This window comes from Scyliorhinus torazame, chromosome 13 (genome assembly GCF_047496885.1).
Source record: "Scyliorhinus torazame isolate Kashiwa2021f chromosome 13, sScyTor2.1, whole genome shotgun sequence".
Lineage (NCBI taxonomy): Eukaryota > Metazoa > Chordata > Chondrichthyes > Carcharhiniformes > Scyliorhinidae > Scyliorhinus > Scyliorhinus torazame.
Window position 1 is genome coordinate 81,598,964 of NC_092719.1, and position 23,103 is coordinate 81,622,066.

General features: G+C 45.1%; 1 protein-coding gene across 1 annotated transcript in view; it reads left to right on the forward strand.

Moving 5' to 3' along the window:
- plxnc1 (plexin C1) overlaps positions 1-23,103 on the forward strand; it is a 361,547-nt gene that overhangs the window by 34,410 nt on the left and 304,034 nt on the right. The window contains exons 3-5 of the mRNA XM_072471872.1: positions 538-672; positions 9,272-9,372; positions 17,757-17,889. Coding sequence (XP_072327973.1) covers positions 538-672; positions 9,272-9,372; positions 17,757-17,889 — 369 coding nt within the window. The remainder of the gene's footprint in view (positions 1-537; positions 673-9,271; positions 9,373-17,756; positions 17,890-23,103) is intronic.

The window sequence follows — 23,103 nt, forward strand, 5'->3', positions numbered from 1 at the left end:
AATGAAAAGCACTACCTGAATACACAGTGTTATATTCCTCTCTTTTCCTCCCCTTCTCGCTCAGTCTGTCTCGATCCTCTCTAAAATATGACCAAATCCTTCAGTAAAAGAACCTCAAATCGAACACTGCATGTGATTGGTTGAACAGATGTCATGTGTGAGAAACCCAATTGTAATTGATTGACAGTAATCCCTAACTAGGTGGAGTGAGTAACAGAGCAGCAGACAGTTCATTTACAACAACGGTTGCAGGCAGTGCTGCAAATTACTATTTGGTGCTTTACATAAGTTGATATTTTACAAGTATTATTAGAGCTGACCATTTCTGATTCCCCTGCACCTTATTTGTTTCATAAATCTGAAAATAATTAAGAAATAAAGAAGTCTTGCATTTATATAGCACCTTTCACAACCCTAGGACGCCCCCGAGCTCATTACCCAGTCAATGAAGTACTTTTGATAGGAGTCACTGTTGTAGCAGAGTGGGAGTAACAGCGATGTGACTAGAGGCAGATTTGTTAACTTTATATTTTGCAGCTGATTATGGACAGAAAAATGAACGTAATTCGCCCAATCGTTCTATATGAATTTGAAAATGAATCTCCAATTCGTCACAAAGTGGCATTTGATGCATTGGATCCAAATTACTTGTATCTAGCAGCTAACATGGAGGTAAGTTCATAATTTTTTTGTATAGTTTATCATAGCATTCCTACTGTGTGTTCAATTTGTTTAATTTATTCTTGAGATGTGGACATCATTGGCAAGGTTGGCGTATGTTGTCCATCCCTAGCTGCTTGTCATTGTTTAGTGTAACTGAGTTTCTTCCTCGTTCACTTCAGAAGGCATTTTAGATCAGTCATATTTATATGGGACTGGGGTCACATATAGGCCAGACCAGGTAAGAATGGCAGATTCCTTCCCTAAAAGGACATTTCTGAATCAGTGGATTTTAATGATAATCCAGCAATTATTTATTTTGATAGTTTTAAACTGAAATCTAAACCAGGGGCGCGATTCTCCGACCCCCTACCGGGTCGGAGAATCGGCTGGGGGTGGCGTGAATCCCGCCCCGCCGGTCGGCGGAAATCGCGCCGATCGGCGGGCCCACCCCCGGCGATTCTCCAGTCCGCGATGGGCCGAAGTCCCGCCGCTGTCAACCCACGCCAGCCGGCGTGGATTGAACCACCTTTTGAACGGCAGGACAAGGCGGTGCGGGCAGGCTCCGGGGTCCTGGGGGGGGGGGGGCGCGGGGCGATCTGGCCCCGGGGGGTGCCCCCACGGTGGCCTGGCCCGCGATCGGGGCCCACCGATCCGCGGGTGCGCATGTGCCGTGGGGGCACTCTTTTCCTTCCGCCTTCGCCATGTTCTTCACTATGGCGGAGGCGGAAGAGACCCCCTCCACTGGGCATGCGCGGGGATGCCGTGAGCGGCCGCTGGCGCTCCCGCGCATGCGTCGCACGGCAAAGTCATTTCCGCGCCAGCTGGCGGGGCGCCAAAGGCCTTTCCCGCCAGCCGGCGATGCGGAAATCACTCCGGCACGGGCCTAGCCCCTCAAGGTGAGGGCTCGGCCCCTCAAGATGCGGAGAATTCCGCACCTTTGGGGCGTCGCGATGCCGGACTGATTCGCGCCGTTTTTGGCGCCGGTCGGCGGACATCGCGCCCCAGATTCTTAAAGTGAGATTTTAACTCATATTCTTGGTGTTACTAGTCTATAACAGTAATCTTTACATTTTTATTATTAGTTTTATTAAACCTTCAGGAGAATGAAAAGCAAAGTTATGGGCTAGATTCTCTGGTCTCCCAGCCGTGGGTTTCTCGGCGTCGCACAGTTTGCTGGTGGCGGGATTCTATACTCCCACCGTTTGTCAGTGGGATTTCCCATTGAAGCCACCCCATGCCGCTGGAAACCCGCGGGCAAGGTGCGCTGCCAGCGGGAACAGAGAATCCGAACAGTCGGAAAATTCCGACCGATAAATGCAAAGTATAAAAAAAAGAATGACATATATAAACTCAATAAGCTCTTTTCTGGGATCAGTAAGAATTAAGTATTTCATGTAAGGGTGCATTGTGTATTTACCCACTATATACCCACTAATATATACTATGTATATATCTAAAGTCACCTGTTTCTCATATGTTAACATTCAATGCGTGTCATGTCTCAAATGATTTATATGCTGCATCCCAATATGTTACATTTTCTGAATGAAACAATATTAAAAGTTTCTACTGTGTGCTTGAAGAGTCTGTTCCACAGATTGACCGCTCACTGACTCAGTATTCTTTACACAGATGTGGATGATGCAGATCTGTCAGCGAGTTGAGGGGAAGCTGTGTTCAGGAAGGTTTAGCTGTTAAAGAGGTGAAACATAGGGCGCGATCTCCCCGAATGGGGACAGAGCACTGAGAAACACCCCACTATCTAATACCCACCCGGGTAGGTTGGGAGCCTCAGCGGGGAACTCACCAACGAGGCCGCACTGAGCCCCGTTTTCTGCACTGAGGAGCTCCATTCACCGGAACTCCTCAGTGTAGCGAGAGATTGGAATGCCATATTTAAATTCTTCCCCGATCTCTCGAGCACACAACGTGACCCCCATACTGTCCTCCCCAGCCCCAAATCACGATAAGGGGGTTCCAGCCCCTGTTCCGCACTCTCCCACAACTGTGTAGGGCACACCCCGGCCAATGACCTGTGTGCACAAAATGCCAGCTTGGCACCCTGGCAGCACCACCTGGGCACCATCACAGTGCCAGGCTGACACCCTGGTAGCATTGCCAAGGAGCCAGGCTGGCAATGCAATCATGTGCCCAGTGTCAGGGTACGACCCTTCTAAGAGGACATGCACCTGGGGGTCTCTAGTTCCCTGGGAGACCCACACGAGTGCCGTTTCGTCTGGTCCCCGTTTGTGGAAACCAGCTCTGAACGGCACTTGCCCGAGGTCTCCAAGGCGAGGAAGTTAGATCTCACGCCCTGTTAAATCTCGGGAACGCATATTAGAGTGAGACTAGCTGTCTCACTCTAATATGCAGATTTTCCAGAAAGTGATCCCACCCACAATGAGTGGGATTCACATCGCGACGTCTCGCAAGATCCGTTAGATCTCGCGAGGTGTGGCAAGTTGGGAAGGTCCTGCAAGTGGGATTTCCTGGCATCCACCGTTCAAGTTGCGCCACGCTGATTTTCAGGCGCAACGTGACCGGTAGAATCTGCCCATAGAAAATAAAATGAAGTAGTTGTGTTAGTACCAGGTATTGCGGTACCTGAGAGGCCAACGCCATTGGTTAAGACCCTGGAGTCTACCATTGGCTGTATGATGTAGCTCCGCCCTGAAGGCGGGGTATAAGAGATGGTGCCGTCCCAGCAGCCTTCACTTTCTGGAAAATCTGTACCGAAGCTGCTGGGGTAAAGTTCTAGTGCATTAAAGCCTCAGTTACTTATTACCTTCGTCTCGAGAGTAATTGATTGCGCATCAGTAGTTAAATGTGGTTGGGCGTAGGACACTACATTGAGGAACTCCAGCAGTTTTCTTCAACTGAGGTGATTGGCCTCCCAACAACCACATTAGTGTTAGGTAGAACTCTAAACGGTGGAGAGTTTTCCCTTGATTCCCATAGACTTCAGTTATACCAGGGTTGCTTGATGCCAATGTCAAGGGCAATCATCTCATCTGTTGAGTTCAGCTCTTTTGCCCATATTTGGACTAAGGCTGTAATGTGTTCTGGAGCCAAGTGGCCCTGGCAGAACCCAAGTTACGCATTGATGAGCAGATTAGATTTGTGTCCCTTGATAGCACTGTCGATGATGCCATCCTTCATTTTGATGATGGCGAGCAGACTGTTAATTGCTTGATTGGATTTGTTCTGCTGGATAATGTGAGGGAACTTGTAATTGATAGGGCAGACTCAGTAATGTTTACATACTATAGCATGTTTCTCAGCATGATAATACTGTTTAGGAGTCATTATGTAACAAGCTGCTTATTGCTTATGAGATTCACCATGTTCTTAAGAACACAAAATTACAGACCAGCAAGTACAGAAGTGGAAAACACCAGCCAGCATGTCATAAGGAAGTATGCCTCATGCTGAGGTTGGCAGGATTGGAAGATCACGCTGGCAGGAAAGGCTTGAGGATGTTGCCCACATTCTCATTTTGCATTCTTATGTATTCATAAGCATGCAGACATCCTGTACTCACAATGGGAAATCAGGGGTTGTGTAGCTAATAATGTGAAGCACTGCACCAAAATACAGGAGGATAGAAACAATTAGCCGAGTTGGAGGTAATCGGCAAATTACATTTCATTAATTGACATGCAAGGCCATTCATTTTTACAGGAGGCCACTTATTCGAAGGGAAATGAAAAATATATGAGAATCAAAAAGACTCGTACAAAAAACCCCCCAAACTGCCAAAAGCAGCAACAAAAATAATTAAGGTCGTGAAGGGTTGAAAGGGCAGAGGTAAAAGTACGGGTGTTTTATCTCTGGGCTTACACAGTGAGATGCTGATAGAAATGGAATGGGTGTTGAGCATTATGGAAAAGTGGACCAAACACTTGCAATGAGGAAATGGTAGTTAATGGGCAGATGGTGGTGATATCAGTGGAGTAGTTAATTAAAGGTCATGGGTGTGATTTTCCGAAAAGATTTCTGAGTGTGGTAGCGAGCGGGAACTGCCGTGAGATTCCCGGTGAGGCCGGGAATGCAATTCAATGTTAGGTCCACTTAACGAGGCCCCGCAGGCTTCATGCCGCAAATGAAAGCTTGCCAGCCGATTCATTGGGAATGCACTCGCCACCACCTCCCCGCCACTCAGCTTGCAGCCATCGTGCGGGGAAGACTGGCCCCAAGGTTTGGAGACACGGACCTGGGGAGGCTCTTAGATGCAGTGGAGGCCAGGAGGGATGTCCTGTTCCCCTGAGGGTCCCGGAGGGTGAGCCATAGGGCAGCCAGTGCCACCTGGGGCAAAGTGGCAGTGACCGTCAGTTCAGGAATCGTGACCAGGAGGACTGGTCTCCAGTGCCACAAGAAGGTCAACGACTGACACCAGTCAGCACGGGTGAGTTGGCATCAATCCCCCCCCAGACCTCTCCGTCCCCACACGAGCATCCTCTCCCCACCCTCCATGCAGCCCACAACCCTCCCTTCAACCCCCCACCCAACCCTTCCTTTACCACCACGCACCCCCTCCCCATGCCACTGTGAACCACGCGTGCGGTTAGCGATGCCCTCTATGTGTCTCCGCAGGAGAAGCTCTCCCACAATCGCTGGGAGAGGACCCAGACTGGCGGAGGGGTTCCGGACATAAGAATCCTCTTGACCTTTCAGGAACGGGTCTGGGAGGTGACAAGGTGGCTGGCGACAGGGCGGTCACCGATGCAGAGGTTGGCGCATGCCGCAGAGGTGAGGATCCATCGGGTCCCACCCGGAGGACCTGCCACACATGAGTTTTTATTACCATACACACTGACTCATCCCTCCCACTGACCACATTTCAAAGAACATAGAACAATACAGCACAGGAACAGGCCCTTTGGACCTCAGCCTGCGCCGATCATTTGGCCTATCTAAACCAACTGCCTGTATCCTTCTATACCCCGTCTGTTCAAGTGGCTATCCAAAAAAGTCTTAAAGGTCGCTAATGTATCTGGCTCAACCACCTCATTTGGCAGTGCATTCCAGGCCACCACCACCCTCTGTGTAAAAATACTTCACCCGCACATCTCCACTGAACCTATCCTTCCTCGCCTTGAACTTGTGCCTGCTTGTAATTGTCATTTCCGCCCTGGGAAAAAGCTACAACTGTTCACCCTATCTATACCCCTCATAATTTTATAAACTTCTATCAGGTCGCCCCTCAGACTCCGTCTCTCTAGGGAGAACAATCCCAGTTTATTCAATCTCTCCTCATAACTAATACCTCTATCCCAGGCAACATCCTGGTAAACCTTTTCTGTACTCTCTCCAAAGCCTCCACGTCCTTCTGGTAGTGTGGTGACCAGAAATAGACACAATATTCCAAATGTGGGCTAACCAACATTCTATATAACTAACAGAATTTTCGAGCTTTTATACTCGATACCCCGTCCGATGAAGGCAAGCATGCCATATGCTTTCTTTACCACCATTTCCACCTGTGCTGCCACTTTTAAGGATCTGTGGACCTGAACACCCAGATCTCTCTGTGTCTCTATGCTCCTGGTGGTTCTGCCATTTATTTTCCAGCTCCCACCTGAATTGGAACTACCAAAATGCATCACCTCGCATTTGTCCGGGTTAAATGAATTAGATCTGGAATTGAAAGCTGGGATGTGATTTTATTTTAGTCCGGCAGCAGTGGGCATCGCCTTGGGTGAGATAGGAACATTTGGAGACTGACCAAAAATGAATTGACGATTGGCTGTTCTGCAAATCTTTTGTCCTGTCCACGACGATGTATGCCGTAGATGGGACCAGAAAATCCTGGCCCCAGTCTCAGTCATAGTGACTTTAAAACTATCCTCAATTGTTGTAAGAACTCATCTGGCTCACAAATGCCCTTCAGGGAAATCTGCAATCCTTATCTGGCCCGACCTACGCTCCAGATTCACAGCAGCTTGGTTGACTCTTAACTGCCCTGTGAAGGGCAGTTCGGGATGGGCACCAGTTGCTGGCCAATGACAACCACATCCAGTGAAAGAATTTTTAAATTTCCTGGGTTGAAAAACAATTTACATTTACTCCTTTAACTTTCATAAATTGTGTTTTCCTATTCACAGTGCAATTCCCCTTACATTGGGGAGACTAAATACACACTGGGTGATCATTTTGTGGAATACTTCCATTCAGTGCAAACATTACCCTGAGCTTCCAGTTGCCTGTCATTTTAATTCTCCACTCCACCCCTCTCTGTTTTTTTTGCTATTTTTAAAAATAAATTATTTTTTTTTCCAATTAAGGGGCAATTTAGCGTGGCCAATCCACCTATCCTACACATCTTTTGGGCTGTGGGGGCGAAACCCACACAGACACGGGGAGAATGTGCAAACTCCACACGGACAGTGACCCAGGGCCGGGATTCGAACCCGGGTCCTCAGCGCCATAGGCAGCAATGCTAACCACTGTGCCACCGTGCTGCCCTCTGATCTCTCTGTTTACACTGTTCCAATGAAGCTCGGTGGAAGTTCGAGAACCAGCACCTTGTATTGCAACTGGGTGCTTTATCACCTCCTGACTCAATATTCAGTCAACAAATTTGGATTGCAACTAGATTTGCCAGATGTCTTCAGGCATCTCTTCTGTTTCTTCACTTGTCCCAATACGACTCTCTTTTGTCTTGCACAATCTTCCTTTTTTTCCCATTTAATCACACCTATTTCCGCTGATATTTCCAGCATCAGTATTTGGTGTTTATATTTTCTAATTTCCTCTCTCGATCGCAGTCGCTCTTTCTCCCCTTTAATATCTTCACTCAATCTGCATCCTGTTTTCAAATGAACAGATAAGTGACTTTTGCAATTTTTTTTCCTCCTGCTTGTTCCTCCAAAACCGTATCTTGGAATCTTTTGATGCTCAGTATTGATCTGGCAACATACAATATAATAAAGTCACTCCATCTTCGGCAAGTGTTCCTTCTCAGAAGTGACCAAACTATGTCAGTGAAACTCATGTTCTGTCCTACTCTATGGTTTCTCTCTCCATCTCACTCTCTTTTGTTATCTTGTAGAGTATTCAAAGTCTAGGAGACTGTTATAATCTGCCTACTTACCATTGGCTGGGGACTAATGACAATCCCACAATCCTGTGGGAGTATGAGCTTCCCCAATGAGGGGGGGCGGAGAAACCATTAGTGAACTCCAAGTATAAATAAAGCTGGCCAGTTTGGAAACAGCAGGAAGGAGTGTGCAGCAAGGGAAGTTGTTGCTGCTGTTATATATATATATATGTTATTGTAAATAAATGTTATTACTTTGTATCCTTAAAACTTGTGTTGGATTCTTCGTGGCCCTCACAAAACTGGCGACGAAGGTAAAAGTGAATAGCTGTCTACACTGCTGAAGCCACCTCCCTGGATTTTTGTTGGATACAGGTTGGAAGCTGTTTTCTATTATACCATGCCTCTGTACGGACGTTTGGATGTTTTTGATGCTGCGCTGGAAGCTGGAACCAGTACACACAACGGATGCGTTACTATTTCCAGGCAAACAATATCACCGAAAACGAGCGCAAGGTGGTCATATTGCTCACCGCCTGCGGCCCGCATACGTTTGGGGTGATTAGGAGCCTTACGTACCCAGCTGCACCGGACACCAAAACGTTTGATGAACTTGTGAATATAGTGGGGCAACATCTCTTCACAAAAGAGACACATTTGAGAACCACACAAGTGTTGATGGAAGCAGCTCATATCACCAGCTTTAGCAAAACTGCATTTCAACTTGTTGGTTTGCTGGCATGTGAGCTGAGTAGAGTGTGAGCTATTTTCTAATTATAGGCATGAGGTTCAGTCGACTGTTAAGTTGCAGAGTCTGTCTGCAAATATTTATGTTCCAGATTTGCTTGATAAGTGCAGCATATGCCCACTACATCTGCTGGGCTTTATTTAGTGCAAATTTAGGTGGCTGGAGTTGCTTCAGAATTTGCAACTGCGAACTATTACCATTGAGCCATGCAGTACAGAATGAGAACTAACATTTGGAAATGTATCATTGTTACTTCGTGTTGCTGGGTGAAAATACTAGAACTCCTCCCTAACAGGACTGTGGGTACATCTACACAGGATTCAAGAAGATGGCTCACCGTCACCTTCTTGAGGGCATTTAGGTACGGGCACTAAATGGTGCCCATGCTAATGATGCCCACATCCAGAAAATGAACTAAAATTACATTGTGACTTTCTGTTAATTGTATCTTTACAATCTCAATGAAATTGCATTTGATATCAGGCTGCCCATTACATGAACTTGGCTGACTTCCTGAAGTATCTTTGTCCACCTCAAAGGCCCTATGTTTGTAAGATCAGCAAATTTAGAGATTGCACCCATTATGCCTAACTCGCTGAACATTAAAATCTAGCACTGATCCTTGCAAATCCTACTTCCAACCCTTCTCTGCTCCAAGAAATATCCATTAAGGCTGCATTTTCTGCACGTCAATCAGTTTTCTGTCCAAGTTGTGACATTCTCTCTGCTGCAGCAAGACTGAATTTGGTGACACATGCAAATGAACACAATCCTTGTGTGAGTAAAGTTGTCCTAAAGTTGCCGTGTTCTTGTGTTTGTAGGTGAGAAGGATAAAGGTGGCTTCCTGTGCCAAATACAAGTCATGCACCGATTGCTTGTCTGCAAAGGATCCATATTGTGGTTGGTGTACGCTGAATAAAAGGTCTGTTTCTATAACATAGAAAGTTACTACTGAACTGACTGACTTACAATACTTTGCTGTCTCCATGCATCATTGGTTTGCTCCAATTTGTAACAATAAGAACAAAATATTTTGTGAACAGAGTTAAATCTATTTGGCTCCAAAGGCCCATCCTCTTTAGACTCGATTCCACAGCTGATTTTTGGACTCCACTGTATTTGCCACTTGTCAAAATCTTTCTTCCATTTCTCAAAATAACAAATGATTTGTGTTCACTGGAATTTCCAATTCATGCAAACTGCTTCTAACTTATTATTCATACTTGCTGTCTGCTTTAAAAATAGTTTTTTGATTTGTTAAATATTTGGCTTTTGTTAAACATACATTATTATTACACTTAAAAAATTGTCCGCAGGTAGACAGTAATTTATATTTTAGTTCTACCCATACTCTTTTATTGAAATTTAACAATTCATTATTAATTTTCTCTTTCACCCCCCATTTTTAAAAAAGTCTTTATATTCTTGGAATGTGAACCAGGCTGTGTTTATTGTCCTCCTGAATGGAAAAGATTTGTACAACTTGATGAGTTGCTGAGCCACTAATGATTGACCATATAGTTGGGGGGGGAGGGGGGGGGGATTGGCGAGACATTTAGACAAGAGTGCATAACCACAGGTTTCCTACCATGTAGGATGATGGTCACCCAGTTGCTTTTTACGCTAACCTTATTTTTGTAGCTGACAAATGAGTCTGAACCGATTTAGTAGAAAGAAAACGTGGTTCATTGTAATACTCTAGTATTTACAATTCCAGATTCCAGCCGGGTCTGTCTTGTCGGTTCCATATCTTGCCGACTTTATACAGAACTTAACCATGAGTGATTTAGGGCTCACCGCCGCCTTGGTGGGGGAGCTCTTATTCGGCAAGATTCATCAGGAGAATGATTGCTCCAACCCCTTAGGTCTCGTGGGGCTTATAACATTTACTATGATTTGATCTCTTCCTGTGGAGTCACAAGAAGCAGGAGGGCATATATAACTCCACAGGACTGATCCACCCCTTGTCATAGTTCAAACCAACTTCCTTCCCAGGTCTTAACATTCGAAAAGCGGATTGTTTTTTAAAAATTCATTTACGGGATGTGGGTGTCGCTGGTTATGCCAGCATTTATTGCCCATCCCTAGTTACCATTCAGAAGGTGGTGGTGAGTTACTTTCTTTAACCGCTGCAGTCCTTGAAATTTAGATCCACATACTGTGCTGTTAGGGAGGGAGTTCCAGGATTTTGTCCCAGCGCCAGCGAAGGAACGGTGATATATTTCCAAGTCTGGGTGGTGAGTGACTTGGAGAGGAACCTCCAGGTGGTGGGGTTCCCCCTGGGGTTCCCAGGTATCTGCTGCTCTTGTCCTTCTAGATGGTAGTGGTCGTGGATTTGGAAGGTGCTGTCTAAGGAACCTTGGTGAGTTATTGCAGTGCATCTTGTAAATGGTACACACAGTTGCCATTGTTCGTCGGTGGTAGAAGGTTTGAATGTTTGCGGAAGGAGGAGCAATCAAGCGGGCTGCTTTGTCTTGGATGGTGTCAAGATTCTTGAGTGTTGTTGGAGGTGCACTCATCCAGGCAAGTAGAGAGTATTCCATTACACTCCTGACTTACGCCTTGTAAATGGGGGGGGTCAGGAGGTGAGTTACTCACTGTAGGATTCCGAGCCTTTGACCTGCCCTGGGAACTACAGTATTAATGTGGCTAGTCCAATTCAGTTTCTGATAAAAGTAACCCCCAGGACGTTAATTGTCGGGGATTCAGTGATGGTAATGCCACTGAATGTCAAGGGGAGATGGTTAGATCCCCTCTTGTAGGAGATGGTCATTGCCTGGCCCTAGGACATTAATTGTCAGGGATTCAGTGATGGTAATGCCATTGAATGTCAAGGGGCGGTGGTTAGATCCTCTCTTGTAGGAGACGGTCATTGCCTGGCACTTGTGTGGCGCAAATGTAACTTGGCTCTTGTCAGCCCAAGCCTGGATATTGTCCAGGTCTTGCTGCATTTGGACATGGACTTCTTCATTATCTAAGAAGTCGCAAATGGTGCTGAACATTGTGCAGTCATCCGCAATCCGTGGAGCAGCAACCAGCGACAGCAACTTGAGCCAAGATAAATGATAAAGCTTGAGGTCTAATTTTTATCATTCTTGAGCCTCTCGGTTTGGGTGAGCGCTTGTCGCACATCATCAAAGCTGGGCCCAGACTAATTTATGGGCCATTTTGTAAACATTTTCTCCTTCCTTGTGGGCTTGCATTGTCTAATTTGGTTGTGGGAACATTTTCCAGAACAGTGGACTCTCACTGCCCAATGAATCAGTTATAAGGACAGTTTTACAGCATATTACAAACCCCAAATTGTCACCTAATCAGAGATAGACAGCATGGATTTGTACGGGAAAGGCAATGTCTGAAGGTAGCATAATTTGAACAGGTGACTGAAATAGTGGATAGGGGAATGTATATAGATATCATTTATATGGACTTTCAAAAATGATTCAATACAGTCACTCATTACTATCCTCAGTCCATTATTTAACTGTTAGCCAAAGCTAAAGTCCATTGATTGAAGGCAAATTATTGACCTGGCTAAGAAATTGGCTGAACTGAAGGAGACAGAGAGTAAGGATAGTGAGCAAATACTCTACCAGGCCAAATGCAGGCAATTGGGACTAGCTTAGTGGTAAAAACTGGGCGGCATGGACAGGTTGGGCCGAAGGGCCTGTTTTCATGCTGTAAACCTCTATGACTCTACTCTACTCAGCAAGATATGCCTAATAGTATCCCAAGGGAACTTGTGTTGGGTTCAGCTATTCACCATATTTATCAATGGCTTAGGTGATGAAATAGAAAGCTAGATATCCAAATTTGCTGCTGAAGCAAAGATGCAAGACATTGTGAACAATATAAATTAAAGTATAACATTACAAACGGATATTGACTGATGAAATGATTGGACAGAATCATGAGAAATGAATTTCAATGTGGGCAAATGTGAGGTGATCTACTTTGGACCTAAAATGGTAGAACAGGATACTTTAAAAAAATTAATAATAATAATAATCTTTATTGTCACAAGTAGACTTACATTAACACTGCAATGAAGTTATTGTGAAAAGCCCCTAGTCACCACATTCTGGTACCTGTTCGGGTACACAGAGGGAGAATTCAGAATGTCCAAATCACCTAACAGCACGTCTTTCGGGACTTGTGGGAGGAAACCGGAGCACCGGGAGGAAACCCACGCAGACACAGGGAGAACATGCAGACTCCGCATAGACAGTGATCAAACCGGGAATCGAACCTGAGACCCTGACGCTGTGAAGCAACAGTGCTAACCACTGTGCTACCGTGCTGTTATTTAGGGGATGTGGGTGTCACTGGCTGGGACAACATTCATTGGCCATCCCTAATTGCCCTTGAACTGAGTGATTTGCTGGACCATTTCAGAGTTAACCACATTGCTGTGGGTCTGATTCCTTTCCTAAACGGCATTAATGAGCCAGGTGGGTTTTTGCGACAGTTGACAATGGTTTCATGAGCATCACTAGACTTTGAATTCCAGATTTTTCATGAATTCAAATTTCACCATCTGGCATGGTGGGATTCGAAGCCTTGGAGCCCTAACCCTGGGTCTCGGGATTATTAGTCCAGTGATAATACCACTCTGCCACCATCTCCCTTTCTGAATGGTAAAAAGTTAGAAACGGCAGACGTCTAAAACCACTGGGGGCGGAATTTTGAGCCCGAGTTAGCCGTCAGCGAGAACCGTGAAGTGGGCGGAAAATCGCACTAGTCGGGAAAAGCAATTCTCGCTGGCGAGATCAAGTTTCCTGATTTTTCACGCCCCTCACCAGTAACGTAATGAGGTTCCCGCCAAGCAAGTTCAGGGACCTCATTTAAATACACCAACATGTAATTAGTGGTGGTTACTAGCTACATGATGGCAGGTGATGCACACAGTGGGGAGGGCGGGTACAGACCGAATGTACAACGCTCATTAGTCATCCCATTCAGGACATGACAGGTGGCAGCGTCTAGTTCTCTCGTGAGGTTAGAATGTGGTTGATGATTGCACTCAACTACCCTCATCCTTGTGGGGGTCACACTGAAATTCTCAAGGTCGAGACACTTCATTCAGGCGGAATTGAGAGGGGCAACTGGGAGGAATGGCAATTGTGTAAGAGGGGAGGGAGTGAGGCTGATTGGAAAGGCGCTCACATAGGGGGATGTGAATGGGTGGATCCTGAGATGGCTGTAGTTCAGGGCATTGTCAGAACTCCTCATTGCTCACTTTTATGTTCTCTTCCTTTCAGTTTGTGGTTGGAGAGGATCATGCAGCCAGTGGAGCTGGCAGTTCTATTGATAGCTGTGGAGCAGTAGCAGCAATGTCAAGGTGCAGCTCGTTTTAGGGCTGCATGGGTGACCTCTGCGGCACCTCCCAGGCTGCTGTACATAAATGCCTAAGGGAGGTAGATGGATGCATTATTTGTGAGGGCTCACCAGTACATCAGCTTTGACCGGGACTGGGTGAGCCAGGACGCCATTGGTTTCATCCGCATAGCTTGCCTGCCCCAGGTGCAGGGTGTCATCGACTGCGCCCACCTGGCCTTGCGTTCCCGATGGCAGCATGGGGCCCTCTTTACAATCCCCAAAGAATTCCACTCCCTCATCATCCAGATTGTGTGCAACAACACCATGCGCATTATGCTGGTGTGTACTCGTTCCCCGAGGAACGTCCATGACAGCTACATCTTGGGACTTTCAGAGATCCCAGCAATTTTGTGAGGTAGACCAGCTACTGGAGGGATGGCGTTTCAGGGACATAGGGTACTTACTCAGGAGGTGGCTGATGGCACCAGTGCAGAGGCCCCAAACACCTGCTGAGACTCGGTACAACGAGGCCCAGGCATTTACCCGTGGGCTGGTCAAACAGGCAATAGGCCTGCTCAAGATGCGGTTCCAGTGCCTGGACCAGTCAGGGGGGATCTGTCAAATACAGCCCACAGAGGGTCTACCGCATCAGTGTGGTCTGCTTTGCTCTGCACAACCTGGCACTGCAGCAGGGAGAGCAGTTGCAACAGGAGGATATGGAGGAGCGCCATATCTCCTTGGATGAGGCGGAGGGCGGCAAGGGGCAACCCGCGGTGGAGACAAAGAAAGGACCTCAGCCAATGGCCAGTGTCCGCATGGGGCGCAGGGCTAGGGACGCAGGGCTAGGGACGCCCTCATTGCCTCTCGGTTTGGGTACGCTCTGTACTCGGGCGGCAAGACCCCCCCCCCGAATCGTGTGTGCTGCCAGCCGGAGGTCATCATGATCGTCGCACAATTCATGGGCAGGGTGCAAAATCAATATTTCAGGTGCTCCAGGGGAACATGCTGCTATGGGTGTTCAACATCTTTTTTTAATACAAGCTTGTTATTACACTGGTGATTGTTCACCCATACCCACTATGTGACTATCTTTTCTTGGCCTTCCTCTATGTGGAAAAGGAAGGTACCAGGTTCACATCCAAAAATCTATTAACTTATGGAAATCTACAGGCTATCCACTAAACACCTTTTCAGGATAGCACCAACTTAAATATAACCCTGACAAAAACCTCAACATCTTAACCTCCCAACTAATATTAAACAAAAAGATCAATTTACCTCATCAGTAAGAACCCTAAAGGGACACAAATGGGTAATAGTGGTTGTACTAATTATGTAGATGTTAACACAACTTATAAATGAACAAACGATCACTTACAAAGTGTTATGCGGTCCTCAAGGATAACAGGCATACCTAACCTCAAAAATAATAAAACTTTCTCAGACCAATGGTTCTTAGAATATATTTACTTATATTCTATTTATAATGGAACTTATTTTATTTGTGATAATAAAGCATATCCCTGACTCCCAAGATCCTGGTCAGGATCTTACTATTTAGGATACATTGTACCCACATTCATCATGTACCTAATCTCCCACATGTTTCAGAAGCGACTAATCGAAGAAATAAACGTTCCATTACCTTAAGAGATGCAATTTATGCTAGAATCATTCCTTTCTATTGGGAAATAAGGATGGAGAACGAGTTGAATAAAATAACAACCATCATACAAAATATAACCGATTACACCACCACTACCCTAGATAAAATTTCTGATGAAATACGAACAATTCGAACTGTGGTATTACAAAATCAAATGACACTTGACTATGTGCTCACCGAAAAAGATGACACCTACACCCTGATTAGTGCAGAGTGTTGCACCTTCATTCCAGATAACTCAAAAGAAGTTAAAGATTTAACATTACATATCCAAAAATAAATCAAAAAACTTGATCCACCCCAAGTTATCTCTCTCTGGGATAAAATTTGCGGTTGGCTTGGACACACTAGAATATCCACAATAAGAATAATCCTATTCTCCTATGTAGCTGTATTCATCATTTACATAACATACCAATGTACCAAGAACTATTCACTAAACGCAGGGGACCAACTATCAGAATGATTCAAACTAACCCAACTACACCCCCAGTAGATGAATTTGAGATGAAATACTATTGTTGAAATGTTACTGATCAATCAATTATTTGACTGTATTATTAACATATTGTATAATTTATTAATACTGAATCAGTAGTATCAAATTTGATTAATTTATTAATTGTTATTCTTTAAGAATTATAATAATTATTTTGAAATACTTATTGCAATACTTATCCACTCTATTGTTTGAAACTACAATGACAATATGAATGAGTTACTCTTTACACTTTTACCTATCCTATCACATTAATGATATATTTTATCTTATTCTGATATATCTCACTTAATCTTTCGATTTATCAAAAGCAGGGAATGTAGAAGTCAACTGTTTCCTGACACACCTAATAGGTAGAGGATAGTTATTTAGGATAAATATAAAGCCCCAGTTGTACCCATTTTAAATTAAGGATTTCAACACTCTCAAAACATAACAGTTTCATAGAAGCAGCATAATTCACTTTACTAGATTAAAACAGACACTTTAAATGATTTAATGAATACATTTTTCAAGTCAGTGTCCAAGGTCAGAGCAGGACAACCATAGCAACAGCATTGCACGACAAGATAACATGAAGGCTCTATTGTTATAATAGCTAAGCCAGCAGAAAACCAGTTTTTGCTGGCCTTGATAAAGCACAATATCGCATTCTTTGACATACACAAGTATGCAGATACGAAACAATTAGAACTAGTGTTACATATTGACACAACCATCAATTCACACGAAACCAGGAATAGAAGTAAACTGTGGCTTTAATCAACTAGAACAGTGCCTGCCTGCAACTGATCTGTTAGTGGGAGCCGCCTACAGGGCGACTGCTCTTATACCTCCCCTCAAGGGGAGGAGCCAGGGGCGGAGCCCACACAGGCCCCAACATGCTACATCGTAGGTAATACCTTACAATGGTCCATAGGTGGAGCCCACATGGGCAACAGCGTAATACAGATATGTACATGGTTACATTGTTACAGCAATACATTCACCACACATATTAAAGATGGACGACTTGCCGTCAAATCAGACGTGTTTGAATCTAACCCAAACCAATTAGGATTATATTGGGGTATGATTAGATTCTATGGAATGGCATCACCATCATGGAATGCATGCCCTGCTGGGCAGCATGGTGACCCAGTGGTTTGCACTGCTGCCTCACCGCACCAAGGACCCCAGTTCGAGCCCGGCCCCGGGTCACTGTCCATGTGGAGTTTGCATATTCCCCCCGTGTCTGTGTGGGTCTCACTCCACAACCCAAAAGGTTGTGCAGACTAGGTGAATTGGCCATGCTAATTTGCCCCTTAATTGGAAAAAAATAATTGGGTACTCTAGACAAGGAGATAAAGTCAACAAATTGGAACCTGACCTTTCAGCTGTGAAGTAGACAAATACCAGCACAGAAAGAATGATAGATGTTCAGAACTCGCTTCTACCTATTCTGCAATGATGCTAGGTCAATTATTTATTTTAAAACTGAGATTGATAGCTTTTTGCTAACTAAAGATTGTGAGGGGTAGAACATGCTTGAGGGATTAAATCCTCCTGTTCTGATGTACCTCTGGGATGGCAGAGAGATGTCAGAACAGATAACCTTGGGTTCACCTCAAGAGCTTGGTTATAGAGGGAGGATTAAACCCATCTGCTATGTGCTACATGTTGAAATGCAAACAACCTTTTGACAAGAACGTAAAATTAATTTGTTTCTAACTTGCATATTAAGAATTTATCCAATGTTCAGTGTTTTAGACATTACTGACTTTCAGCTATGAATAATATATGACTCCCAATCGGTACTATGTGTAAAACTCATATTTTAAAGGTGTTCCTTTGCTAATGAATGTGAAAACTCAAATAATTCAGTTTACTGGATTACCATCAAAGAAAAAATCAACAGCTGCCCAGAAGTGACCATGAGCCCTTTGGCAATAGATGATTCCTTCAAGAACACAAAGGTAATGCTCCAAAATATCTTAAATTTGGAAATAACACAGTGGGAAATTTGACAATGTTATGCTCGTATAAAACATTGATAGATCATACTGTGCTCATTTCTGGCCTCCACATTATATAAAAGATATTGAGGCACTGGAGAAGGTACAAAAAGAATTACAAGGATGATAGCAAAACTGAGAGGCTATACCCATCAGGAAAGAGTGAACAGGCTTTTAAATAGTTTGAGGCCATTTAGCGTACTGACTAAAATGAAAGAGCTACTGTGGCACGGTGGCTAGCACTGTTGCCTCACAGTGCCAGGGACCAGGTTCGATTCAGGCCTTACGTGAATGTCTGTATGGAGTTTGCACGTTCTTCTGTGACTGTGTGGGTTTCCTCCAGGTGCTCCTCCCACAGTCCAAAGATGTGTAGGTTAGGTGGATAGGAGCTGCTAAATTATCCTTTGGTGTCCAAAAATATGTGTAGGTTATGTGGGGTTACGGAAATAGGGCGGGGCAATGGGCTGTTCTTTTGGAGGGCAAACTCTGTGGGCCGAATGGCCTCCTCCACTGTCGGGATTCTATCCAGGATAATCCCACTTTCCAGCCCTTGGTATGTAGTCAGTAGGTTAACGTGCTTCAAGTGCATATCCAAGTATTTTTAAAAATGTGATATGGGGTTCTGTCTGTATCAGCCTTTCGGGCAGCAAGTTCCAGATTCCCACAACTCTCTGAATGAAATTGATTCTCCTCAGCTCTCTTTTAACCCCTCTGGCAATTATTTTAAATTCAAGCCTCCAGGTTGTTCACTCTCTGCTAATGGAAATAGATAGACCTTTCTTATCCACTCTCTCTAGGCCCCTCATAATTTTATTTGCTTCAATTAAATCTCCCTTCAGTCTCCTCGGTTCCAATGGCTATAACTGCCCAAACTATCCTCAGAGCTAAGATTCTCCATCCCTGGCAACTTCCTCTCCTCTGTACTCTCTCTAGTGTGATTACATCCTTCCTACATGTGACCAAAACTGTACTCAAAACAGTGGCATAAATAGTGTTTATACAGTTCTAGCATAGTTTGCTCTTACATTTTATGCCCAGGCTAATAAGAGAAGGTATCCCATGAACCACCTTATCTACCAACCCTGCTACCTTAAAGGATCTGTGGACATGAACACCGAGTTTCCTTTTTCCTCTACACTTCTCAGAATCGTACCATTTATTGTGCATTCCTTTGCTTAGTTTTCTTTCCTGCATTGCCTCACACTTCTGTGGACTGAATTCCATTTGTCACTTTTCTGCCCACCTGACCTGTTTATTGATTCCTTCCTGTGGTCTACAGAGTTCTTCTTTATTATCACATGGCCAATTTTAATATCACTTGCAAATTTTTAAATTGCACCAACCTACATTTAAGTCTGAATCTTCACCTAAGAAGAACTAATATTTGCATTAATCTTGGCAAATTCCTGATGAAATCCACCCAATTTCAGAACTGGTTGCACCCATCGCACCCAGAGCAATCAAGGAAACTCAGAGGTTCAACTAAATACAACCCCACAACAATGGAACATGTAAAAGTACCGATGTGGCCTATTCGTTGGCTCAGGTCTTCAGTGATACTTAAATGATGAAATCTACAGATACTTAAGTACCTACAATGTAGCAATGTTGCAGTTCAGAGTTCAGGTTGCTTTGTGAACTTTTACATACATGCTGTAATTTTGAACTATGGATAGTGATTGTAGGGGCTTGAATATCTCCCAGCGACACAGTGGTGCAGTGGTTAGCACTGCTGCCTCACAGAGCCGAGGAACTAGGTTCGATCCCGACCCCGGGTCATTGTCCGTGTGGAATTTGCAGATTCTCCCTGTGTCTGTGTGGTTATCACCACACAACCCAAGGATATGCGGGGTAGGTGGATTGGTCATGCTAAATTGCCCCTTAATTGGAAAGATTTTTAAAAAGATTATCTCCCATTGACCATTATCCTCTGCTGCCTGCTACGGATCCAAATCGTAGATCCAATTTGTCATTTTCCCTTTGACCCCATGAGTCATTTCCTTTTCTGGCCAGTTTGACATATGGGACCTTGTTAAAGGTCTTAATAAAATTCACGTAGACTTTAACTCTCCTTGTTACCTCCTCAAACATTGAAACAAGTTAGTCAGCCATGACCTTCCATTAACATATTCATTCAGAGTGTCCTCAATTTAATTTGTATCCTTTTAAGTTGTGCCCTTGGACATTTTTGCATATCACTTAGTTTAAGCTGACCTAGCAGCCCATAATTACTTGGTGTATCCTTTTCTCCTTTTTTAAATAACGGTAAAGCGTTAGCAGTTCTCGATCTGCCTGTAGACAAATAAGATGAAAAATTATGGTCAGAATTTCTGGTATTTCCTTCTTTGCTTCTCCTCACAGCCTGGGTTACATTTAATTGGGACCTGGTGATGTATCCATTTCCTAATATGCTAAAGCTCTGAGCACTTCTTCCATCACTGTTTATCTCATCCAATATTTCTCTTTCCTCCGTAACTCCAGCATCTGCATTGTCCATTTCTTCTTGAAGACAGCTATAAAGTATTCATGCCAATGTCTTCTGCCTCCAGTCACGAAGCACGCTGATGTTATCTGCAAGGGTATCTCAACTTAGAACCCCAGTTTGTGGGGGGTATAGTTTTGATTTTGTGAGGAGATCAGTTACAAATTGGATTGGGTTGGATTTGTTTATTGTTATGTGTACCGATGTACAGAGAAAAGTATTTTTCTGCGAGCAGCTCAAACAGATCATTTAGTACATGAAAATAAAAAGAAAATACATAAAGGGCAACACAAGGTACACAAGCTAAATACATAGACACCAGCATCGTGTGAAGCATTCAGGAGTGTAGTATTAATCAGGTCAGTCCATAAGAGGGTCGTTTAGGAGTCTGGTAACAGCAGGAAAGGAGCTGTTTTTGAGTCTGTTCGTGCGTGTTCTCAGACTTTTGTATCTCTTGCCTGATGGAAGAAGTTGGAAGAGTGAGTAAGCCGGGTGGGAGGGATCTTTGATTATGCTGCCCGCTTTCCCCAGGCAGCGGGAGGTGTAGATAAAGTCAATGGATGGGATGCAGGTTCGTGTGATGGACTGGGCTGTGTGGACATGCCAAATGTCCTTAGTTTCATGAGGAAGTATAGGCGTTGTTGTGCTTTCTTGGTACTAGCGTCAACGTGGGTGGACCAGGACAGACTTTTGGTGATGTGCACCCCTAGGAATTTGAATCTGTTAACCACCTCCACCTCGGCCCCATTGATGCAGACAGGGGTGTGTACAGTACTTTGCTTCCTGAAGTCAATGGCCAGCTCTTTAGTTTTGCTGACATTGAGGGATAGATTGTTGTCGTTGCACCACTCCGCTAGGTTCTCTATCTCCCTCCTGTATTCTGACTCATCGTTGTTAGAGGTCCAACCCACTATAGTCGTATCGTCAGCAAACTTGTAGATGGAGTTGGAACCAAATTTTGCCACACAGTCGTGTGTGTACAGGGAGTATAGTAGGGGGCTAAGTACGCAGCCTTGTTGGGCCCCGGTATTGAGGAATATCGTGGAGGAGATGTTGTTTATTCTTACGGATTGTGGTCTGTGGGTCAGAAAGTTGAGGATCCAGTCGCAGAGTGAGGAGCCAAGTCCTAGGTTTTGGAGCTTTGATAAGCGAAACCCCAGTGAGAATAAATAGCCCAGTAGTCAGGTAACAATTATATAATGCTATTAATTATAGGGAAAAAAAGGCAAATACACATATACAGGACTACTCTACTCTCAATCCAAATTTAATAACCAGCTATACATCAATGATACTCACATCTGGGAACCATCTTTTTCTTGGTCCAGTGAAGATTTTTTTAAACTGCTGTCACAAAGGTTTTCTGCACTGCCTTGGCTCTGAGATGTAGTACCTTGCTTGCTGTAAACTTGGCCTTCAGGCTTGGTGGCTGGAAACTGGCTTATCTGTTTTCTGAGACTGCTAGTTGTTCACTGCCTCCTCCTGCCTTCTCAGAGTCTGGCCAGTTATACCTTTGTTGTTCTTTGATTATGCCTTCTGTGTATTCAGCTGTCTGCCCCTATCAACTTCTTTGACTATACCTTAACATATGGATATCTCATGGGCCTTCCCAATTATTATCTGAACTGCCATTCTAAACTCATTACCGAGAGAGACGCATACCAATTACAGCTCTTTGAATACTGTCTCCAGGCAGATTTATAACACTTCACACACAGATTCTCTTTTTGATCTCTAATTGTTCCTGTTTTTTGCATATTTATTCTCTTGATCTTTATGTATTTGTAAAACTTTTGGGGTTGTTATTGATTTTACTTGCCGATATTTTTTATGAATGATTAAGAGATCGGCACTAGACACATGAAAGGGATTTGGCAGGGTAAATATAGAGAAGATGGATCGAATCTTGCATTCTGGACTCTTAAGTTCTGTGACAGGCAAGACAGTAAATTATTCTAGCTGGACAGTGGGACGGCTGAATATGCGTGATCTTCTGCTATTCAACTCATTAATTATGCATCCACGAGGAGCATGGTGAATCTCGTGGCGGGACAGGCAGGAAGTTTCCTGCCCCGCCGTTACCTCTAGGAGTTGGAGAACCTGTCACCATGGGCGGGATTCTCCGAGCCCGCGGCAGCTCAGAGAATCTCTGGGGGGCCACACCGCTCCGGCGCCGGGACGTGATTCTCCGGAGAGCGGAGAATCGGCGGCATTGGCGCCGGCCCGGTGCCGGTCGAGGCACGCTCTACCGCCCCCCCCCCCTGCCCCGCCCCCCCCGGTGAGTCTCAGCCTGGGATAGGCCGAGCGGCTGTACAAAAAAACCCGAGTCCCGCCGACGCCGTTCTAATCTGGTCTTACCCGGCGGGACCTCGGCGTGAATGGATCCGGGGGCGGCCTGGTGGGGGGAGAGTGGGGACTGACCCCAGGGGGGGCCTCCGCTGTGGCCTGGTCCGTGGTCGGCGGGCCGGCCTCTTGTGCTGGGGGCCTCCTTTGTTCCGCGCCGGCCCCTGTAGCCCTACGCCATGTTGCATCGGAGCCAGCGCGGAGAAGGGAGCCACCGCGCATGCGCGGTAATCGCGCCGGTCGCACTGCGCATGCACGCGTTGCCACCGGTCCCACTGCGCATGCACAGACCTGCGGCGCCTATCTGATGCCGGGATCGGCAGCTGGAGCGGGGTGGGTTGCTCCAGCTG